The 19,339-nt window shown below is 30.3% G+C and overlaps 4 protein-coding genes across 8 annotated transcripts; 2 read left to right on the top strand and 2 right to left on the bottom strand.

The window, feature by feature from the left end:
- The first annotated feature begins 7,179 nt into the window (after positions 1-7,179).
- Positions 7,180-7,924, top strand: LOC105628219 (histone H2B). Its single transcript, XM_012209597.4, has one exon. It carries the CDS (start codon positions 7,265-7,267, stop codon positions 7,706-7,708), a length of 444 nt encoding a protein of 147 aa, XP_012064987.1. The 5' UTR covers positions 7,180-7,264; the 3' UTR covers positions 7,709-7,924.
- Positions 7,925-12,166: 4,242 nt separating this feature from the next.
- LOC105628220 (RNA-binding (RRM/RBD/RNP motifs) family protein) lies at positions 12,167-14,650 on the top strand. 5 transcript variants are annotated; one of them, XM_089719329.1, is made up of 5 exons: positions 12,167-12,325; positions 12,402-12,470; positions 12,567-12,673; positions 13,888-13,951; positions 14,395-14,650. In XM_089719329.1, the coding sequence occupies exons 1-5, from the start codon at positions 12,289-12,291 to the stop codon at positions 14,400-14,402; spliced, it is 285 nt and encodes a 94-aa protein (XP_089575455.1). In that variant the 5' UTR covers positions 12,167-12,288; the 3' UTR covers positions 14,403-14,650. The 5 variants fall into 5 exon arrangements, with proteins under 5 accessions (XP_089575455.1, XP_020532543.1, XP_012064989.1 ...); XM_020676884.3 differs by having other exon boundaries at positions 14,373-14,650; XM_012209599.4 differs by lacking the exon at positions 13,888-13,951.
- A 269-nt stretch (positions 14,651-14,919) lies between these two features.
- On the bottom strand, positions 14,920-15,917 carry LOC105628222 (glycine-rich RNA-binding-like protein). The gene is made up of 4 exons (XM_012209601.4): positions 15,681-15,917; positions 15,516-15,584; positions 15,306-15,412; positions 14,920-15,123 (listed from the first exon to the last, which is right to left on the bottom strand). The coding sequence occupies exons 1-4, from the start codon at positions 15,778-15,780 to the stop codon at positions 15,076-15,078; spliced, it is 324 nt and encodes a 107-aa protein (XP_012064991.1). The 5' UTR covers positions 15,781-15,917; the 3' UTR covers positions 14,920-15,075.
- Positions 15,918-17,194: 1,277 nt separating this feature from the next.
- Positions 17,195-18,200, bottom strand: HTA6 (histone H2A 6). The gene is made up of 2 exons (XM_012209602.4): positions 17,913-18,200; positions 17,195-17,615 (listed from the first exon to the last, which is right to left on the bottom strand). Exons 1-2 carry the CDS (start codon positions 18,120-18,122, stop codon positions 17,373-17,375), a joined length of 453 nt encoding a protein of 150 aa, XP_012064992.1. The 5' UTR covers positions 18,123-18,200; the 3' UTR covers positions 17,195-17,372.
- Between the last annotated feature and the right edge of the window lie 1,139 nt (positions 18,201-19,339).

Below are 19,339 nucleotides of genomic sequence, written 5' to 3'. Positions count from 1 at the left end.
ACATTCTGTAATCGGAGGATCTTTTTTTTATTATTATTTTTTTGTGTGGAAAGCATAAGCAAATAAGCAATGGTTGGCGCATTATGAGGAAGGAATCGAAAGCAGAAGAAGGTGTGGAGTTGTGAGTTGGCATCCTAATCATCATCCGACGGACAAAAGGGTTTTCTATGGGGATAGGCTACAACTGTCATACATTGATTGGTATATGTAGAATAGTAGACTAGGGATTATTAACAAGGAAAAATCTGTTGTTCCAATCGATAGAATATATAAATACAACTTTACTGAATCAAAACCGACCAGCACATGACTGCTCGATTGCCAATCATTTTCTAAAATATGCATGTTAATTCCAACGTATCATTTCTACACAACTAATCATGGACCAAGTCAGATTATTATGATATGGATTTAAGAAATCTTGGTTCCTAACTCCTTTTGTTGGTGAAATTCACCTAATCAGCCTTCACGAATGATTTTTTAAATAGTTTTTAGTCAAAATGTTAAATATTATTTAAAAAGTTATTTTGTAAGATTAATTTTTAGAGATTACAATAACGTTTAACTCATGTAATGTTTAGATCTTAGCGTTTCATGAAAATATACTTAAACAGCTAACAACTAAATGCTTTTCAAATAATTAATAGTTAGCAAAATAGCTAATTTTATCGAACAGACCCTTAACCCATAACTATGTTAATTATCTAAATTTCAATTTATTTTTACTTAATCATGAAGTATGACTCAAATGGCAAAACAATATTTATATTCGGCAGATGATATCTATAAGGTCAAAGGTTCAATATGTGGAAAAAAATACTTATAATTACAAATTCTAAAATAAAAATAGTCTTATACCACTAAACCAAATACCTTATTCTTCATTCAGAAGTTTCGAGTTGAGAAGTACCCTTAAAATTTATAATATAATAAAAGTTGCGAAGAGTATGAACTGGTTTTTTAACGAGAAAGGAACTAGAAAAATCTTTGGATGCAAGTTGTGGTTGATTCTTATTAGAATAATTCATAGTAGAAGAAATTTTAGGTACCAAACAAATCAACAAATAAAGAACTGTTCAAACAGTGTTCTTAATTAATTATAAAGGCAACTATATATCATCCTTTTTCTAGGCTTTGCATTAATGACTATTCCGATATATATATATATATATATATATATATATATATATATATATATATATATATTTTGTATTCTGGAAGCTTGAAGAGTTCATTTTCAGGGTAATTATTATTAATTAATTGCTCTTTGACAATATCATAAGCTTAACAATATCAACAAAGAAATATATATAAAACTATTATTTCGATTGAATAGGAAAATTTTGCATTATATATATATATATATATATATGATTATTAACACAAATGCAAATGTTTAAGATAATGGTAATTAGCATTGCTGGTAAAACCTATTAACCAAAAACTAGATTAAAGTTCCTAACTTAGAGAGAAAGAAAGGAAGAAGAGTAAGTTATCAGAGAATCACTTTATTTTATAGGTCTCTTTTTGGTTCAGAGAACAATTTAGAATAAGAAGGTAATAGGATAGTTATTTATAGAATATTTATTCTTAACTTTGGTTGAATTTATATATATATATAACAACTATCTATGTATAATATATATATATATATATATATATATATATATATATATATATATATATATATATATAATATAATATGTAAATGTTATGGAGGCTGTGGTGATTAGAATATATTTAACTGGAATAAGAGTTATGAAACAAATAATACTAGTATATGGACCTACGCAGCAAAAATAACAAATAAATAAACAAAGAACTCTATCATTATGACATCTCATCTTTCATTCCAATATTTGAGATGTTAATTCAAAGAGAAAGAATCTTTAATGGAGACCACAGCTTCTAAATTGAAGTGGAAGAGCAACAATAGCACAAGCTAGATTCAATCATTGCGTGCTTAGCCAAAAAAAATATATATATCATAGAAGACAATCTAATTTTACAGTGTATTATAAAAGATGATTTCAATCTCTAATTTTCTTGCGTATTATAAAAAAAATAATTTCAGAAATAAGAAATATTATAATATGAATCTTTAATTTTTTAAAGTAGAGAGAACGATTAGCTCTTATTATTATTATTATTATTATTATTGTTAATTTTTGTGGGTTTTTAGCTTGAAAATTCGTGTTAACTCCAATATATAAACATCAAAATTGTGCATATGAAATATAGTTTATATCTTTTAAGAAACTCATATTATTAGAAATCTACCTCAACCTTAAATCTCATTTTATGTTTGTTAGCATTGAATTAATTTTTGATTTGAAATTCAATTTTTGTTAGTTAGGTTTTGAAATTTCAAATTTAAGTGATGTATTTTTTTTTTCTTCAATAAAACTCTTAACTTCAGTATGAATGATTTACATCTGACTGATTTTAAAATAAAAATAAAAAAAAAAAAAAAAAAAAAAAAAACACTCTTTGTCATAGGAACTTATTGCAAAACAAAAGCAAAATTTGAAGATATAGTCTTTACTACCCATCGTAGAATAGAGGTGGGACGAAGCTACCTTCATGAGAAGGGGTTGTGCCCCCTCTCGAAAGAAGAAAAAAAAAAAAAAGTTAGTGCTCATTCTCTGAATTTTGAAATTTGTTGCACTTAGACTTTAATTTGAACTTTGCGACAATTACACCTTAAAATGAAAGATTAAGAGTATATTCTAAAGATAACGGAGTATATGGTATGATGTTAGTTACAACATAAATTCTAAACATGCATAAATTATTCTAAATTCATAAAATCCCAGGATTATCAAATTGTTAAAATTTTTATTTTTTCAAAATTTATTTTCAACCATCCTTCTCACGTATAATAAATATATAAATGAATACACAATGCCACATGTTTCTATCACTATATATAAATATATATGAACTATAATAAAAGAAATCAACATACCAATTTTAAAACCATTGTCTGAATTCAAAGTGCTTTCTAGAGAGCAAAATTTTATAATAATCAATGATGTACTCAAGTGATAGATGACAGCTATTTAAAATAGATTTTTTCCCTCTTCAACGGTACTATTTCAAGTTTGGATTTAAGTTATAGTTAATTAACCCAAACTCACTTATGTGTCCCATGACAATATATTTTTTTTATTGCAAATCAACCCCTAATTTAATTGTTGGGTGTAAATATTCTCAAACTTTCATTTTAGGGTGTGTTTGTCACAAAGTTCAAATTAGAGTGTAAATACAACAAACCCCAAAGTTCAAGGTATAACCATCTATTAAGCCTCCATTTCATACTTGTCACCTTTCACATTTATAATTTCAAGGAAAAATAAATATTTTTTGAGAAAATTACTATTATATCCATATATAATTGGAAATACAACCAGTTCATCTCTCTATTTCAAGAAATCCATTTAGTAGTCCCCATCTTTCACTCCCGTATAGTTTAATCCTTCCTCCCAAATTACCCATTTTTGCCATTAGTTCAAAGCAAAAAGACCTAAATAACCGTTGTCCCTCCTTCCCTCCCTCTCTCTTGCTCTCTCAACTGTCGCAGACCGAAGCAAAGGGAAACCATGGGGTAGCCCTGAGAACCGAAACAACTTAACAAAATAACTTCGTTGTAGTAGTTAGGTTGAATCGGCAGGCAAAGCATTGACGGAAATCAGTGCTGAAGGGAGGAGTCCTTGGTTTGAAGTAGACAAAGGTATGTTTCCAACACCAACTGAACTATGCATAAAGTAGGTGAATTTCTTGCTTTTTTTTCATGATTTTGGCATGTTTATTTGTAATTTGTTCAGTAATTTATTGTAATTTTGAGAAATTTAATAATTTTCTTAAGGGACGTGAAATTTCAAATGTGATAAATATTATGGAACAGAGATAATACTATATTAGCATTAACTATATCTTGATATAAACAAAATTAACATATGAACCTTTAATTTAAAAAAAAAAAAAATTTCATTCATTCCAAAAAAATAGTTCATCTTTTTTTTTTTAGTTTGTTTCAAAATATAGTTTACTTTTCTTTTTGGATTATAGTTAATCCTTAAATTGTCTATTATACCCTTATTAAAGTTTATCTTATTTTCACTAACTCTCATTAATTCTTATTGTTATTCCAATATAATCATTTCTCATGTGTCATTTAAGATGGGCATAATAAGAAAGTTATATGAATAAAATTGTTTTTTAACTATAATAACTATTATTTCTGAATTTATGTGAAAATAAAAAGTGGACTATATTTTTGGGACGGAGAGAGTATTAACCTTTAATCTTCCAATAAAATTTTATTTAATAATATTTGATTAATTTCAAGAGCAATTTAATATGGATCATGGATATTAACATAAGGATACATTAGAAAAAAACGAATAAAAAATTATAATTTAACTAAAATAACTAAATTTTCTTAATTTGTGTATTAAGTCAAACTAGCACAAAATGTATGGTAGAGAGGGAGTATAGTTTTTTATTACTGGCTTTTATAAAACCTAGATCCCCATTCCATAGAAATGGGTAGAAAACTGGTTACAAATGCAAATACAAAGATTTCTACTTTTTTTTTTTTTCTATTTTTTTAACCCAAGAATATACCCATATATTATTTTTATATATACGGTGCTAATCTCATCTCAATATTCATGAGTTGCCTTCCCCCACAAACTAAGAATATTCCTATCTTAGTATAACTATGTCGTGCACAATTTTAATAATAAGAACAAAAAAAAAAATAATAATAATAATAATAAATAAAAAGTTTAAAAAGCATATAGGTCATCAAGGATATGCTTGAAGCATATGCTTGGAATGATCTTCTGATTCCTCTCCCCACAAAGCTTTTATTATTCCTTTAAAGTCCAGCAATCCCTCTTTCACTCGATCTCTTTGCAAAAGCAGAAGAAATCATCTATGGCCTCATAGATATTGTCCTACTGTATTTCCCACATGAAGTTACTGCGGTGTGATGGCCAAAAATAGTCAAAGCAGTGAAATCAACGGTGATGATCATGAGAGTGATGAAGATCATGTTCATGAAAATGAATCATGACCCTTGAAGTTGTATCAGTTGGGCAACTAAGGATCCTTTGGCAGTCACAGGTAGACTTGCTTAGTAGAATGAGATGTTCATGAAAGAGGGTTTATTATTTTCTTTTTTCCATTTTGTTCTTTTTTTTTTTCAGGTCTTTGAACACTCATGAGCTCTTTATGAATTAACACAGCTTGTTGTTGTTGTTGTTGTTCTTCTTCTTCTTGTAATGTGTGTATTTTAGTTGTTTGGCATTTAAGTTGAAATTGTTTTTTTTTTTTTTTTTTTTTTTTGAGTATTGTTGAAAAAAGAAAAAACAATGGATCATTTAAAAGGCTACCCACCCTATTAGATCCTTCACATAAAAATAAGGTTAAGAAGCAATTTTATCCATCACCATGTCGTAGGAGAAGTCAAAGAGACAAGGGCTAATGGCTCATCCAGTGGCCTACAAGAACACAACTCTACTAGTATATAGTTAAACTTTCAATATAATAACATAATCGTGACTAGCAAACTAAAAGCTTACAAAAGAAAAACATTTAAAAAAAAAAAAAAAAAACAAAAATGAATCATTCAAAACTTTATATAGATCATAGATGTGCCTCTCTCATGTTCTAGCCTAAGCCCAAGTTTTGAAGCCCATACAATTAGGGGGTTGATAATTCGTTAACTACGCCGAAATAGAATGATGAATAAGGTCTTTTTAGTCTATTCGAATATGTTTTTATCCTAAACCAAATAGTATATTAACTTATTTAAATTGAATTCAATTGATTTAATTCAATTTTTGGATTCGGATATTTCAAACCAATTAGCCATTTTAAACTTAAATTCGGTTAATCATATGTGGTAATCAAAAGAATAACAAGCTCTAACTAGATTATGAGCTTCAACTTTAGCTTGTCTCCTACATTTGACCTGTAAGCTAATAAATTTTTGCAATCATTGAGAATTAAACCAACCTCATAAAAGTCCCCAAAAAAAAAGAGTTCAAAGCATAAAGTATAAGTTGATAGTCCGTAAAAATGAATCATGGACAGATGAGATCACTCTGAAGCCATAATAAACATGCCCGAAGGCCTGACGCTTCAACAAGTAAAGGGTCTTTATATGTGTCAACAAAACTTGAAATAGATGGCAAAAAATCTCATTCTTCGTTTTCAAACACTATATCGAAGCCTGCCATTCTCAAGTTATCAAAAGTTGCACCATCTATGAAACCTTGCTAGCCTGCTACGGGTTTTATACCCCAAACCGGACATGCCCGAACAGCGGGACCAATGTTGTCACAGATCGCCATTCTTGAAGAAGCCGACGACTAGAGCAACAAACTTGAGCTGCGTCCAAAAAGTGGCGGATTTTATTGAAGTGCTTGGATTTACAACACTTGAAACTCTTGATAATAATAAATAATTACGTACCATTAATTATTAATGGTACACAATTATTTATTATTATCAAAATATGGTAAAACTATTTTTTCAACTATATAAAAAATATACATTTTCGTTAAATTAATGCAATTAGGGGAGGGAATGAACAACTTTTTTTTTTTTTCCAATTTACAACTTAATCGAGACTAAAAAAATCATAGTATATATATTTTAGTATTAAAATGATAGTTTGTGAAGTTATCCTTTCAACCCTAGGCTTAGAAAATGTTTTGTAATTAATTCTAATTGAAAAAACTTTTTAAAATACTCAACATTTTAAAATTGTTTTATTACAAATATATCCCTTATCCACTGTGCGAACTCATCATCTCTTAATGCTAGAATATTCTCGCTAAGATAGTTAATGTCATCGAACCGGTGCTTCCAACCAAAAAAGCAACGATCTAAGTCACGATAAAATATATACACCGTCGATCCGTAGACTTTAGTAGACTTTAGTAAATGCATCGAACGGTCCTTGAACTCCACGTCATCAATCTACTTTAAGCGTCGCTCAATGCAATACGGTCTCGATAGCAGAACAGTCTAGACCATCGATCGACAAACATATACGAGCCAATCTGACGGTCTAAGATCTCCAAGTCACCGATCCGCTGGAAATCCCATTGACTAATGGCAATCTGCCTCCGCTTTCTATATAAACAACAACCCCACAGGAGTCTCTTCAAAAATATCATTTATCGCTTTCCTTTCTCTCTCTAACAAATCAGGAAAGACGCGAACCCTAGCTTTCTCTATCCAAAAAATGGCACCAAAGGCGGAGAAAAAACCGGCAGAGAAAAAGCCAGCAGAAGAGAAGAAGACAGTAGCGGAGAAAGCTCCGGCTGAGAAGAAGCCTAAAGCTGGGAAGAAGTTGCCGAAGGAAGGTGCCGCGGCTGCCGGAGATAAGAAGAAGAAGAGAATTAAGAAGAGTACAGAGACTTACAAGATCTATATTTTCAAGGTCTTGAAGCAAGTACATCCTGACATCGGGATCTCAAGCAAAGCCATGGGAATCATGAATTCCTTCATCAATGATATCTTCGAGAAGCTTGCACAAGAAGCTTCAAGACTTGCGAGGTATAACAAGAAACCAACAATTACTTCAAGGGAGATCCAGACGGCTGTGAGATTGGTGTTGCCTGGAGAATTGGCTAAGCATGCAGTGTCGGAGGGTACTAAGGCGGTGACTAAGTTTACCAGCTCTTGAAGCGGTGGCGATGACAAGGAGGCGATGGTCGGTAATGAATTACGGTTTTCTTGTGTGTATCTGTGTATGTTAGGGTTTAGGTAGTATATGGAATTATTTTTATGATTTCTAGTGTAGTTTGAAATTTGAGTTTTTTTGTTATGTAATTGAAGTTTGGATTTGCTCGATCCCAAAGTTTCTATTGAAAAAATTAGATACAAAAAAGTTGTTCCTCAAGTGTTGCTAGTCTATTTGAGTTGTAAATGTTCAATTGCAAATATGTTGCTGTTAGTATTGGTTCTGTTTAACCAGTATTTAACCGGAAGATGGTGCAGGTTGGTGTTCTTTCGAATTGGTTCGCAGTTTGTACTAGGTGAAATTCATTGTTTTGGTTGTTTTAGTTGGTCACAAGTCGTATTCTTTGCTCTGATTTTTGGCTAAACCATTTCAAATACCACAAAATTAACGAGTTGTTACAATTGCATCAATCCTCGAAGTTATTTCAGTTTTAAACTTACGTTATAATTGCATCGAAATTGGTCAAAATTGAGATTAAAAAATAATAAATATGGGTCTCACAATAGTTAGCTAACCCAACATAAGTTCGCTGAACTGAAACACACTGCTTCGTTTTCACTTCACACAAATCGGTCGTTTCGCCTTCCCTTGCAAATCGATCGAACTTGTTCTCTCTCTACCTTGCGTTTCTCCTCCTCCAATATTGGCTTTGTCTCCGCTATTGCAACGATCGGATGATTTTGCTTCTTGGACTGATGCACAAAGATCTAACACATAGTTTCGAATGAGATTGAGCTTGGGTTCGCGACATCGCAATGGGAAGGATTTTTGGGAACAAGGGACTGAAAATAACTACAATTCTTTGCTTTTTTTCTTTTTCTTGTCTTCTAATTTTCTTTCTCACTTTCGATTCAAGCAGTAAAGGACATTTCTCACAATTTAGTCCCAATAAAACTTTAGCTTCTGCACACTTTCCATTTTCGACTTTGACTATTCTCTCCCCATCTCTCTACCTCTGCGAAGCAAAAGCATTTTTTTGGGTCTGTGTTCGTATGTTTTCCATCTAGGTATTTGCTTGTTTTTGATTGAATTGGGTGTAGATTTTACTGTAACAGCCGTTTGGAATACAAATGAATGTTCGTACGTTTATTATGCTATAATTTAAAAATTGAATTCCACTAAATTATATTTAGAATAAATTTTTAAATAAAAATTCATTTTATTTGTATTTTTGTAACGCTCTTGACATAATAATTTAATAAAAATAAATCACAAATATCAATTATATTTATTATGTACAATATAATAACTTTTCATTTTTTTATTAAATATAAATAATAAATTTCATATAAATAAGTACACTAATATTTCAAGTTAATTAATTAATTCTATAAGCAGTAACATTCATCATGATAATTATTTTTAATTGATGTGAAAAATTTTGTTGATTTAAATAATTAATTTGGAAACTAAAAAAATATTAAGAATGTTAATATTGTATTTAATTGCACTTAAAAACAATTGTTGATACTCGATTTTTATAATTTTATAGTAATAATAAGTAACGTTATTACTGGACTTTAAAAAGAAAAAAAAATGTCACTAGTTTGAAATTTTCCAAACAAAGAAATAAAAAGGAAATAAAATAAACATATAAACTAATATCATTAGATTAAAAAAAAAAAAAACGTTGTTATAGTTTGAATTGTTCGAAGAAAACAAACAAAAAGGAAAAAAAAAAAAAAATACTTGAGTTTATAGTTGATGGTAATTTTGTCGATAAATATTTTAATAGTAAATTTTGTGGAATTCATTTACAAATTTCATCAATTTTAGCAGAATTTGAGTTAGTTATGTGCAATTCCAAGTAATTCAATTCGTAGAATTCAAACTTGTATTTTTTTTCATTTCAAACATAATATTTTAGATTTGCAAATGAATTCCATAAAATTTTGTAGAATTCATTTGTTCCAAACGGACTCTAAGTTTTATCTAGCTATTTAGCTTTTTGTTGATTAAGTCTTTGATTTTTTATTTTTACTGGATCATTCTTTTTGACAAATGGGTTTTAATTCTTTTGATTTCTTCTGGTATGATCTTAAATTTCGGCTTCTTTCTTTGTTTTTTATTTTTCTTTTCGGCAACAATTCATTAATTATTTTCTATCTCAATTCCCTTTTGATTTATTTATTTGTTCTAATGTTTGTTCTTTGAGCCTATTTTCATTTCTAAACCACTGGGTATGAGTATCTGCCGCTCAAGATGAGATCTTTAACTAAAGAGAGAGGTAACGGAGAAAGGCTAAATCGTTCAATTTTAAGGATGATAATGGATAGAGTTCCGGTCGGATAATGCAATACCCATTACCGAAACCCAATTTTATTCTCAATTTTCGAACTATATCTAATACCTTATCAGATAGATAATGTTATTTTCATCCCCAAATCCAATAGGTTCGGGTATACCACCGATTACATGACCCATGAATACCCATTTATTTATTGACTCATATTTTTTTAAAAAAAAATTATATTCAATTAAAAAAATTAAAATATTTATCTAAATGATTTATATAATATATGAAAATAATAATACATAAATAAATACTCGAACAGTAGTAAATTAAAATTTTAATTCCGAATATCATAATACTTTACTCAAATGTCATGGACTTTCCAAGTATAATTATACTAAAAGTTAATTTATAGAATAACTAAAAAATTCATATAACAAAATCAATAAGCGTGAAATATTATTCTATGAACTCAAAATCATTATTATCATTATAATTTTTCTCCATTATTTGAAATTGAAGTTTAAATCAAATATTAGAAATTAAATTTTAAATTTTAAAATCTAAAATTTTAAAAATTTGACTAATTTAAATTAAAATATGAAAACTATAATGAAATTATTTTGCATTGCACTACATTAAATTAAAAATAAAATTATAATTTATATAGATGATTTACTACAAGTAACCCAATTTATTAAAAATTTCATACTATAATTTTAAAAAATAATGAAATTTTCAATTGAATATGAGGTGCTGGATTGGGTTTGGGTTTATAATAGCAATACCCATATTCTACTCAAACCCAGTCAAAATCCTAAAATTCGAGTTTGACTGGATTCGAGTTGCGTACATACTCTTCGGGTTGGGTTGATTTTGCCATTCCTATTCAATCCCTAAACAGCCCGCACTTCTTAGCCAACCTGAGTTGGGTTAATTCACTATAGTGAGAGCTATCATGATATGGAAACGTACGAGATAATATAATTTTTAAAAAAAGTAGAACATTTTGATGCTTAAAACACGCTACACTGAATAAGTAATATATTAATATTTCATATAAATAAACAATCATTATAACAAATCATCAACATAAAAAAATACTTAATTTCTTATTTCAACGAGACAAAAATAAATTAAAATTTTATTTTTTATTGGTAATACGTAAAAACTTCGTTTGATTAACTGGTGTATCGAGTAGTCTCATATAACAGAAGCCAGGTTATACGATAAAATATCCACACGCTTATGACACACTATACTAAATATGTAATATATTAATATTTCAAATAAATAAACAATCATTTATAATGAATTATAAACATAAATAAAAAAAACTTAATTTCTTATTTGAATGACAAAAAACAAATTAAAAAAAACACTTCATTTTTTATTGATAATAAAAAAAAATCTTGGTTGATTAGTTTAGTGTATGGAGTAGTCTCATATACAGTAATTTATAAAAAAAGTAGGACATCCACACGTTCTGGACACACTGTACTAAATAAGTAATATATTAATATTTCAAATAAATAAACAATCGTTTATAATAAATCATAAATATCAAATAAAAAAATATTTAATTTTTTATTTCAATATATTTAATTAAACTTTTATAAATAATGTATATTATTAATACTATTCAAAAATACATTAATAGTGTGTATGTATTTTTTTATGTAGATCATACCATGTATAGTTTTTGTTATTGCATATTTTAAAAAACGTTTCACAAGATACTTAAGACGGCATATCTTAATATTGTAACTTTTCAACATATATTAACATTGAAACTTTTCAGCATAGCTGAATGACATATAATTTATTATTTTATTATTTTTAAATAATGTTATAAAAAATTATTTATTTTTTAATAATGCGAATTATTTATTTTTTAATAATGCTTCAGGCATATCTGTCACTGGTATATATAACCTATAAATCCCTATAAAATAGGGGAAAAAATCCTAGTACAAACAGGTATAGGATTCCAATACGCGTAATGACCTCAGTCTACTAACCGGATTAGAGATGGCAGGATGCCTCGAAAACGCGGGGATCGAACCGGGTCGACCTAAACGGAACGGCTTTTTACCCATTGGATTATGGGCGGGGACGGGGCAAAATTTGCAAGTATCGGGGCAGGATAGGGTGAGCATGACCCACCCACGATCCATCCCATTGCCCTTCTTAAACCAGATGCCCTGGCATGGCCCAAAATGAAGTTCATTTTGTTAAGTTCATTTTGAAGTAACCTTTCCCCTAGGCTGCTGAGACCGGAAGAAAGAAAATGGCGAAAAGAATTGGCTGGCAGCTCTTTGTTGGCAGTTCTCTCCCTGTCTCTCTATATAATATATGGATTCTACTAAGCTGGGTTTGATTCTTGATATTTTTTTTTTTCAGGATTATCGGCGTACGCTACAAATCAGAAATTGGAGAAGTGGTTTTCGCCATTTGGAGTTGTTAGAGAAGGTAATTTCTGAGTTAATTGAAATGAATATTTATAATCTGATATCTTAATTGAAACTTTAACGAAAAGGTGGCATTTCTTTGGTTTTTTGATTCTAGCTCGGCTTGTTATAGACCCAAGAACTCGAAAGCCTAAAGGATTCGGTTTTGTGACGTTTGATTCTGAAAGCGAAGCACTGAAAGCGATGAAGACCATGAACGGCAGGGTAATTATCAGTTTCACGCTCTTATCTTTTGAAACTCATTTAATTTGTTCATTGTGAAATCCATGTGGAAATTGCTATTTGTAATGCTAATTCTTAAGTTGTGACTGTTTTATTGAGTCTTAATCATGATTTCTTTAGGCTAAATTGAGTGAAATGGATGTCTTGATTGAACATACTACCAGAATTGAGTTGAATATTGTTTATATATACATATATATATATCAAAGAGGAACCCAGATAATTGAGCATTGCTTTCAAAATGATGTAATTGTTTCTATTACTATGTCTAAAGACATTGAGTAAAGTCTTTCAATTCGTATCATATATAGGTTGGATTTGGGCGCAAAGATTCATTTTTGTCCAGATACTATAGCTTAGTTTTGTAGAGATTATGGTCCTAAAATTAGTCTCTTACTTTGGTCAACTACGGTGTTATGAGGAAGAATTAGGTTACCAAGCTCTATCCTCTTTTACTTATACACAGGTGCCCAAGAACTTATTGAGCAAATTAATAAAACATCATGACATAATGGTGCTGTTTATGAACTTATGAGCAAATTACAATAGTGCTATTTATTGATAAACATTGGTGATGATTTGGTGTTGGTATGTATCTTGTCTTCCTATTATCATGTAATCCATAATGGCAGTTTATATCCCAATACTACAACATTTGAGGTTTAGTTTTCTGTTTTTCCATTGTGTGAGCAGTGATTGACATTTGCATTCCTCCATTCTTTTTATATGCGTCTATGTGTGTCCCAGATTGAAGCAGTCTTTTTAATGGTTTTGAAACTCAGTCAAGAATTTTTTTGTGATATTCCCCTCAGATTTCTTGCTCAAAACTTTTCTATAGTTGCATTCCCCAAAACTTTAAGACTGTTTTATCATATAAATGAAATTATATGATACGAGTATTCTGTATTTTAAATATTTCCAATGGCCAGGGGATGCTTAGATCTCATCTCCTATTATCTATTAATCCAGAACGGCAGTTAACTTTCAGCTGCAACTTTTGTGGATTAGTTTTATTTTAGCCATTGTTTTATTTGTGTTGGACATTTGCTCAGCGTGAGTCCACTATTTTGCAATATAAAGTTCCGCAAGTTTGGTTTCATTTTTCATATTTGTATTTAATGCTTCTTGATTCTTCATCTGACCGATTTTATGGTGTTGAACCAGGGTAAAGTGTTTTTTTTTTTTTTTTTTTGTAGCATTTCTCATGTTATCTCAGTCCTACTCTTGATTGCTGCTCAAATCGTTTTATCCCAGTATATGGTAAATCGACTTATGAGTGGCACATATTATTCCTCCTACTTGTGCTTATGTCTTTAAATCATGCATGTGATAATTGGGTGTTTTATTCCTCAACTTTCTACCTCAAATTTTTCAAAAGTTGCATTTCCAAAAACTACAAATGAGAGAAGTTTGGGCCTCTCTCTCTCTCTTTCTCTCTTAAATGTCCCGTATATGTGTTCAACAAAAATGGAAGGATTTTCTTATGCAAAAGAAAATATGCATTCCTGGATTTTACTCTAACTCGGTTCCCTTATGCTACCTAAGAGAAATTGAAATATGTGTAGTACATATGATGTCAAAATACATCTAGACTGCCATACTTTGTGAATTATGATTATTGATTGTTAATGTGACACATGCCACTAATCTTTCCTCATTTTGTCTATGCATCCGCATGGAGGGGGTGGGTGTTATGCAAACAGATAGTTGATGGAAGGCTGATTTGCGTGGAAGTTGCAAAAAGTTCAAAACCAGGAGATGATTCTAGCTCTTGAATTACTTATATGACAATTTGTATTTCAAATCAAATGACAAATCACCGACTACTTTTTGAACTTGGGTTTACATGCTTGTTTCTATACTGCCATTGTAGTTGATAAATTTATATCTTAAGCTCTAAGCGTGATGGTTCAGAAGTCACATGTCCATCATTGATCTAAGGAATTTTATTATCCTTTAGCCTTTGCGTGTTCGGACCGACGAGTAACTACGAAAAGCTTGTTGCCTCTTTATAATCCTAGCCTATTTTTTCAGTTTCAGAGCAGGAATTTGATTTAATGTATTAATTGAGTCCATATCTTATTTATTATGATAGATACGCATTTTTATTATCAAGATAAACATGGGATGGCTTGTTTTGCACAAAGCCAGAAACCCAAGAAGGGAAAACATATATCTTTGGAGTTTGTCATTAGTGATCGATTAAAATCATTAGTAATTAAACTTGATTAAGCAAATGTATATTATTCTAAACCTTCATTCAACATAGTACATGGATAACATGATTTAACACCTTCATTTCCATATTCAAAAACAGTTGGGAGAGAAGGTTTATATGAAAATCAACAAAAGCTTCAGACATGATACAGGGAGCTCCTTTGTTGTCAACTCTTGTGCGCATAATATACACGAATATTTCTATCATCCAGCAACTGGACAGAAACGAGCAAACACAACAATTAATTCTACAAAAATATTATAAATTCGTATTTTCATGTTATTTTGTAAATTCAATTTCATGAAGTTTAACAATTTACAACTGAGTTTTATAAGTAAAATTCATGCATATCAAAACGGACAGAGATAAACAAGATCCTGCAATCAAGTGACATACCTGACCATTCATTTCCTTCAAAGCTATAGAGGCTGCAGATTCACAACTGAACTGCACGAACCCATACCCTTTTGATTTCCCACTCACGTGATCGCATATAATCTTAACTAAAAATCAAACATAAAATTTACATCAGTTAGCCTTATCAAAAGAAATTTCTAAAGAAAAGAAAATCAAAAGCACTGAACTTGAATTTGCTCTGTGAATTACCTTCAATTATTTCTCCATGTTTCTCGAAAGCATTTTTTAATACGGTTTCATTGGTATCATAAGAAAGCCCTGCAATTAAAGATAAAAAATTTCTACTCATAAACCAAAATATTAAACAAAACTAAATTACTCAAGCAGGGAGAAACGAAATTGAGCAACTGTGACCTCCGACAAATAATTTGTTGCAGGAATGGCGAACCCATAACCATCTCGCTAAGGGAACTGTGCTGGAAATACTAACGGCAGCACGATTCCAGCACAACATCGGATCTTGTCTGGTCTTATGCTGATGCTGATAATTAGCAGAAATGCGGAAACCGGTTGACAGGTTTAAAGGCTTAGGAGAATGAAAACGCTGTCGTTTTATGCAGGCCAAACGGCAGACCTTGCTGGCTTTTAGGATCTAAACTTAGGTTTTAGATAAATAACTTATTTCTTTATTCTTCTTCTTTTTTTTTTTTTTTTTCTTGTTTAGCTAAAACATTAGAATAATACCAAATAAAAACTGAAAACCCTTCCGTCAAACATCAGACATTTATGCATATATTCATTCGAAATCATTAAAACATTTGTTAAATGAATTCAATTTGTAAAGGAATTGTTATATTTGATTTAACTATGTAATTTATTTCAACTATCTATCATTATTGATATCTACTTAGAATTCCTTTCAAAAAAGAGATATCTACTTAGAATTTATACCCAAAAGTATAGTAATAAAATTCTAAATAATTTCCATTTGTCCCAGATATAAAGTAAAAATTTCTTAATAAATTCCATAAGTTTTATTAAAATTCAATTATGCCAAATTAATCACTTCCAGTTTCCTTTTTTTTTTTCAATTTGCTTAATACTAATGCGAAAATAACACCCAATAAGTTTTGCTGGTAATCAATCGAACGAAGAACTAAGATCACCTAGTTTTTGCATTCAAATTACAATGCAAATAGAATTGTTAGTCTTCTCATATCTTTTTATAGCAAATGAGATGTCTCTGTTTGAGTTTTCCTAATTACAAAACTGTTTACTAATTTGATAAATTATTTAATAAAAAAAAAAGGCTATTTACCCATGTTGCGTTATGGATATTTTTCTTTCAATCCATTTTGACTTTCCATCAATGAAGAAAAAAAAAAAAGATAAATCTTTGAATCAAGTTACTTAAAAAGAAATATCTTTCAGACAAAAAGGTTCGAGTCCAAGTACTTGTAAATTTTAACTCAACCCACTTCCAGAACAGCTGTCTTGGCCGAAATTCACAACCACAAAGCACAAGACGCCAACCATACAAACCTTTACGCACCCAAAACCTTATTCCTTCCAAAAGATTAGCTTCATAGCTTCAGCACGCTTGCTAATTAACTCACAAATAACCAAAAAATTTTCGAAATTTTGGACCCAGAAGCTTCAGATCCTAACAAAGTCCAATAAAGGCTAACATACAGCATTAAGTATCAGGAATTTGATTACCACACGAAAAAAGTAAAAGGTTCCATCCCCAAAAGGAATATAAACATGGAGGCAATTCTGAAAGAACAGCATTGCTTTTGAAAAGGGGAAAAGTGTAAAAAGGTTCTCTCCTCACTGTCATTCCAATTTTGCATAAGCAAATTAAAAAAATTCCTAATTGCGCATCATAAAACCTACACTCATAATAAAAACAGAAAATGCACAATAAATGAAAAACAGAAACCAGTAGTTTCATCCATTAATCTCATATGTCAATCCTAACATAGTATCACAAAGATCAAGGGACTACACAATTTTATCAAAATCCATCAACTTCGTCCTACAAATTAACAAAATATGGCAAAACTACATACAACAAGAGCATAAGAGAATAATAACTGGAATGGCCTAAGCTTTCTTTGGAGACTTTGTTCCCTTGGATGGAGACTTGGGTTCCTTAGTTGCTGCCTTCTCTGACTTCTTGGGCAATAGAACAGGGTTAATATTGGGAAGAACACCTCCATGAGCAATTGTCACTCCTGCAAGCAACTTTCCAAGCTCTTCATCATTCCTAACGGCAAGCAATACATGCCTTGGTATTATTCTATTCTTCTTATTATCTCTGGCAGCATTACCGGCCAACTCAAGTACCTACACACCCAAAACAGAAAATAATTAGGGTTTCATTTAACTAGCTAGGAATGCACAATCACATTAGGCTCAACCCTAATTTGAGTTCACAGATGCCAAAATTATTTTGCTAAATTTTCAATAACATAGCTTTGCCACCATTTTCTCAACAACCAACCACACATTGAGAGCCAAATTATCAAAACCCCCAAATTTAACACAGCTGAACATTTCTAGCCAAACCCAACAACTATAGATAAGAAACATAGCCAAAAACATAAAATCAGGATGATTAAGAGAGTGAGAGAGAAAGCTTACTTCAGCAGCTAGGTACTCGAGCACAGCAGCCAAGTAAACAGGAGCTCCGGATCCGACCCGCTGCGCATACCTTCCCTTCTTCAGGTAACGACCGATCCTCCCAACGGGAAACTGAAGGCCAGCCTTAACGGACCTAGAAGTAGGCTTCTTCTTCGGGCCTCCACCCTTCCTACCACCGGCACCCTTTTTGACTTTAGCTCCGGCGTCCATGTCCGCAGAAAGTCCGACCCGTTTAAGAGAGAGAGAGAGAAAAATATGATGTTTATCGTACAGCAAGGTAACGTGCCGTTGTATCACCGTTTTATAGCCTGGTGTCGGGACGTGAGCGTGTGAGAAGTGGGACTGTGGGAGGAGGAAGACCGTTGGATTGGGGTCTTACTAAGGGTTCTGGATAGTTTAGATGGCAATCCGCGTGATTTGAAATGGACCAATAGGAAGCGAGAGAGTTTGGCTGTTCTAATTTTCTATTTAGAAAATTTTTAGCGCCAGTTTAAAATGTTTTTGCTTTCCCGCTACAATTTTCAAATAGCTTGCAGACTTTTGGGTTGATTTGTTTGCATTTTAATTCAGATACTTTCTTCCCTATATTCTTTAGGCTATATTTGGATGGAGAGGAAAAAAAGAAAAATGATGAAAATTTTTTTTTCTTTATTATTTTCCTTTTTCTTATTTGAATAGCAAAGGTTACAAATATATGATGAAAAATATATAATTACTATCATTTTACAATTTTAAACATATCCTTACATGATAATTAATTTAAAATATTATTTTAAGATAAAAATTAAAAATATAAATGCAAAAGTGATAAAATATTAATATTTATTGCCATGTCAATAATTAATGATTACTTATTTCATTTTGATAATTTTTGAGAATGATAATTTGCTCTATAAATAAAAGTCATTATTCGATCCAACAAATGTATTTTGAAGAGCTTGTAGTATAGACGTCTTTATTTGAAATATGCTCGATGGAATCAAAGCGTGTACCTGTGAATTTTGAGTTACTAATACTTATGTTCGTTTAGATTTTTACTATATATTAGTTCTTTTTAAAATGTGCAATGCTCGTTGACTATACTTGTTATGTGCTCATTTTTATACTCGTTTAGCTTTTTTATTTATATAATTAAACTATAAATTATTTATTTAGATTGCAATAAATATAGTGATTTTTATATATACAGAGTAAAATATTCTTTTTAATTATATATCTTATACTGTAATATCTCATTGAAAAAAAATTTGATATATTTGTTTCTCTCTTTAAAATAGCAATTCAAATATGAAATATGTCATTTATATTTTATTCAACATATTGATTCTTATAGTTTTCATTATACGCTAGTTGTTTTTATTTTTCGTTTAAGTACCAAATTGATTTCTAAAAATTATTATATAACTTTTATTTTACGTTTTATAATT

Source organism: Jatropha curcas, chromosome 1 (genome assembly GCF_041381405.1).
Source record: "Jatropha curcas cultivar XTBG-Jc1 chromosome 1, XTBG_Jcur_1.0, whole genome shotgun sequence".
NCBI lineage: Eukaryota > Viridiplantae > Streptophyta > Magnoliopsida > Malpighiales > Euphorbiaceae > Jatropha > Jatropha curcas.
The sequence above is the reverse complement of the archived record's forward strand: the minus strand, read 5'-3'. Positions and strand labels throughout refer to the sequence as shown.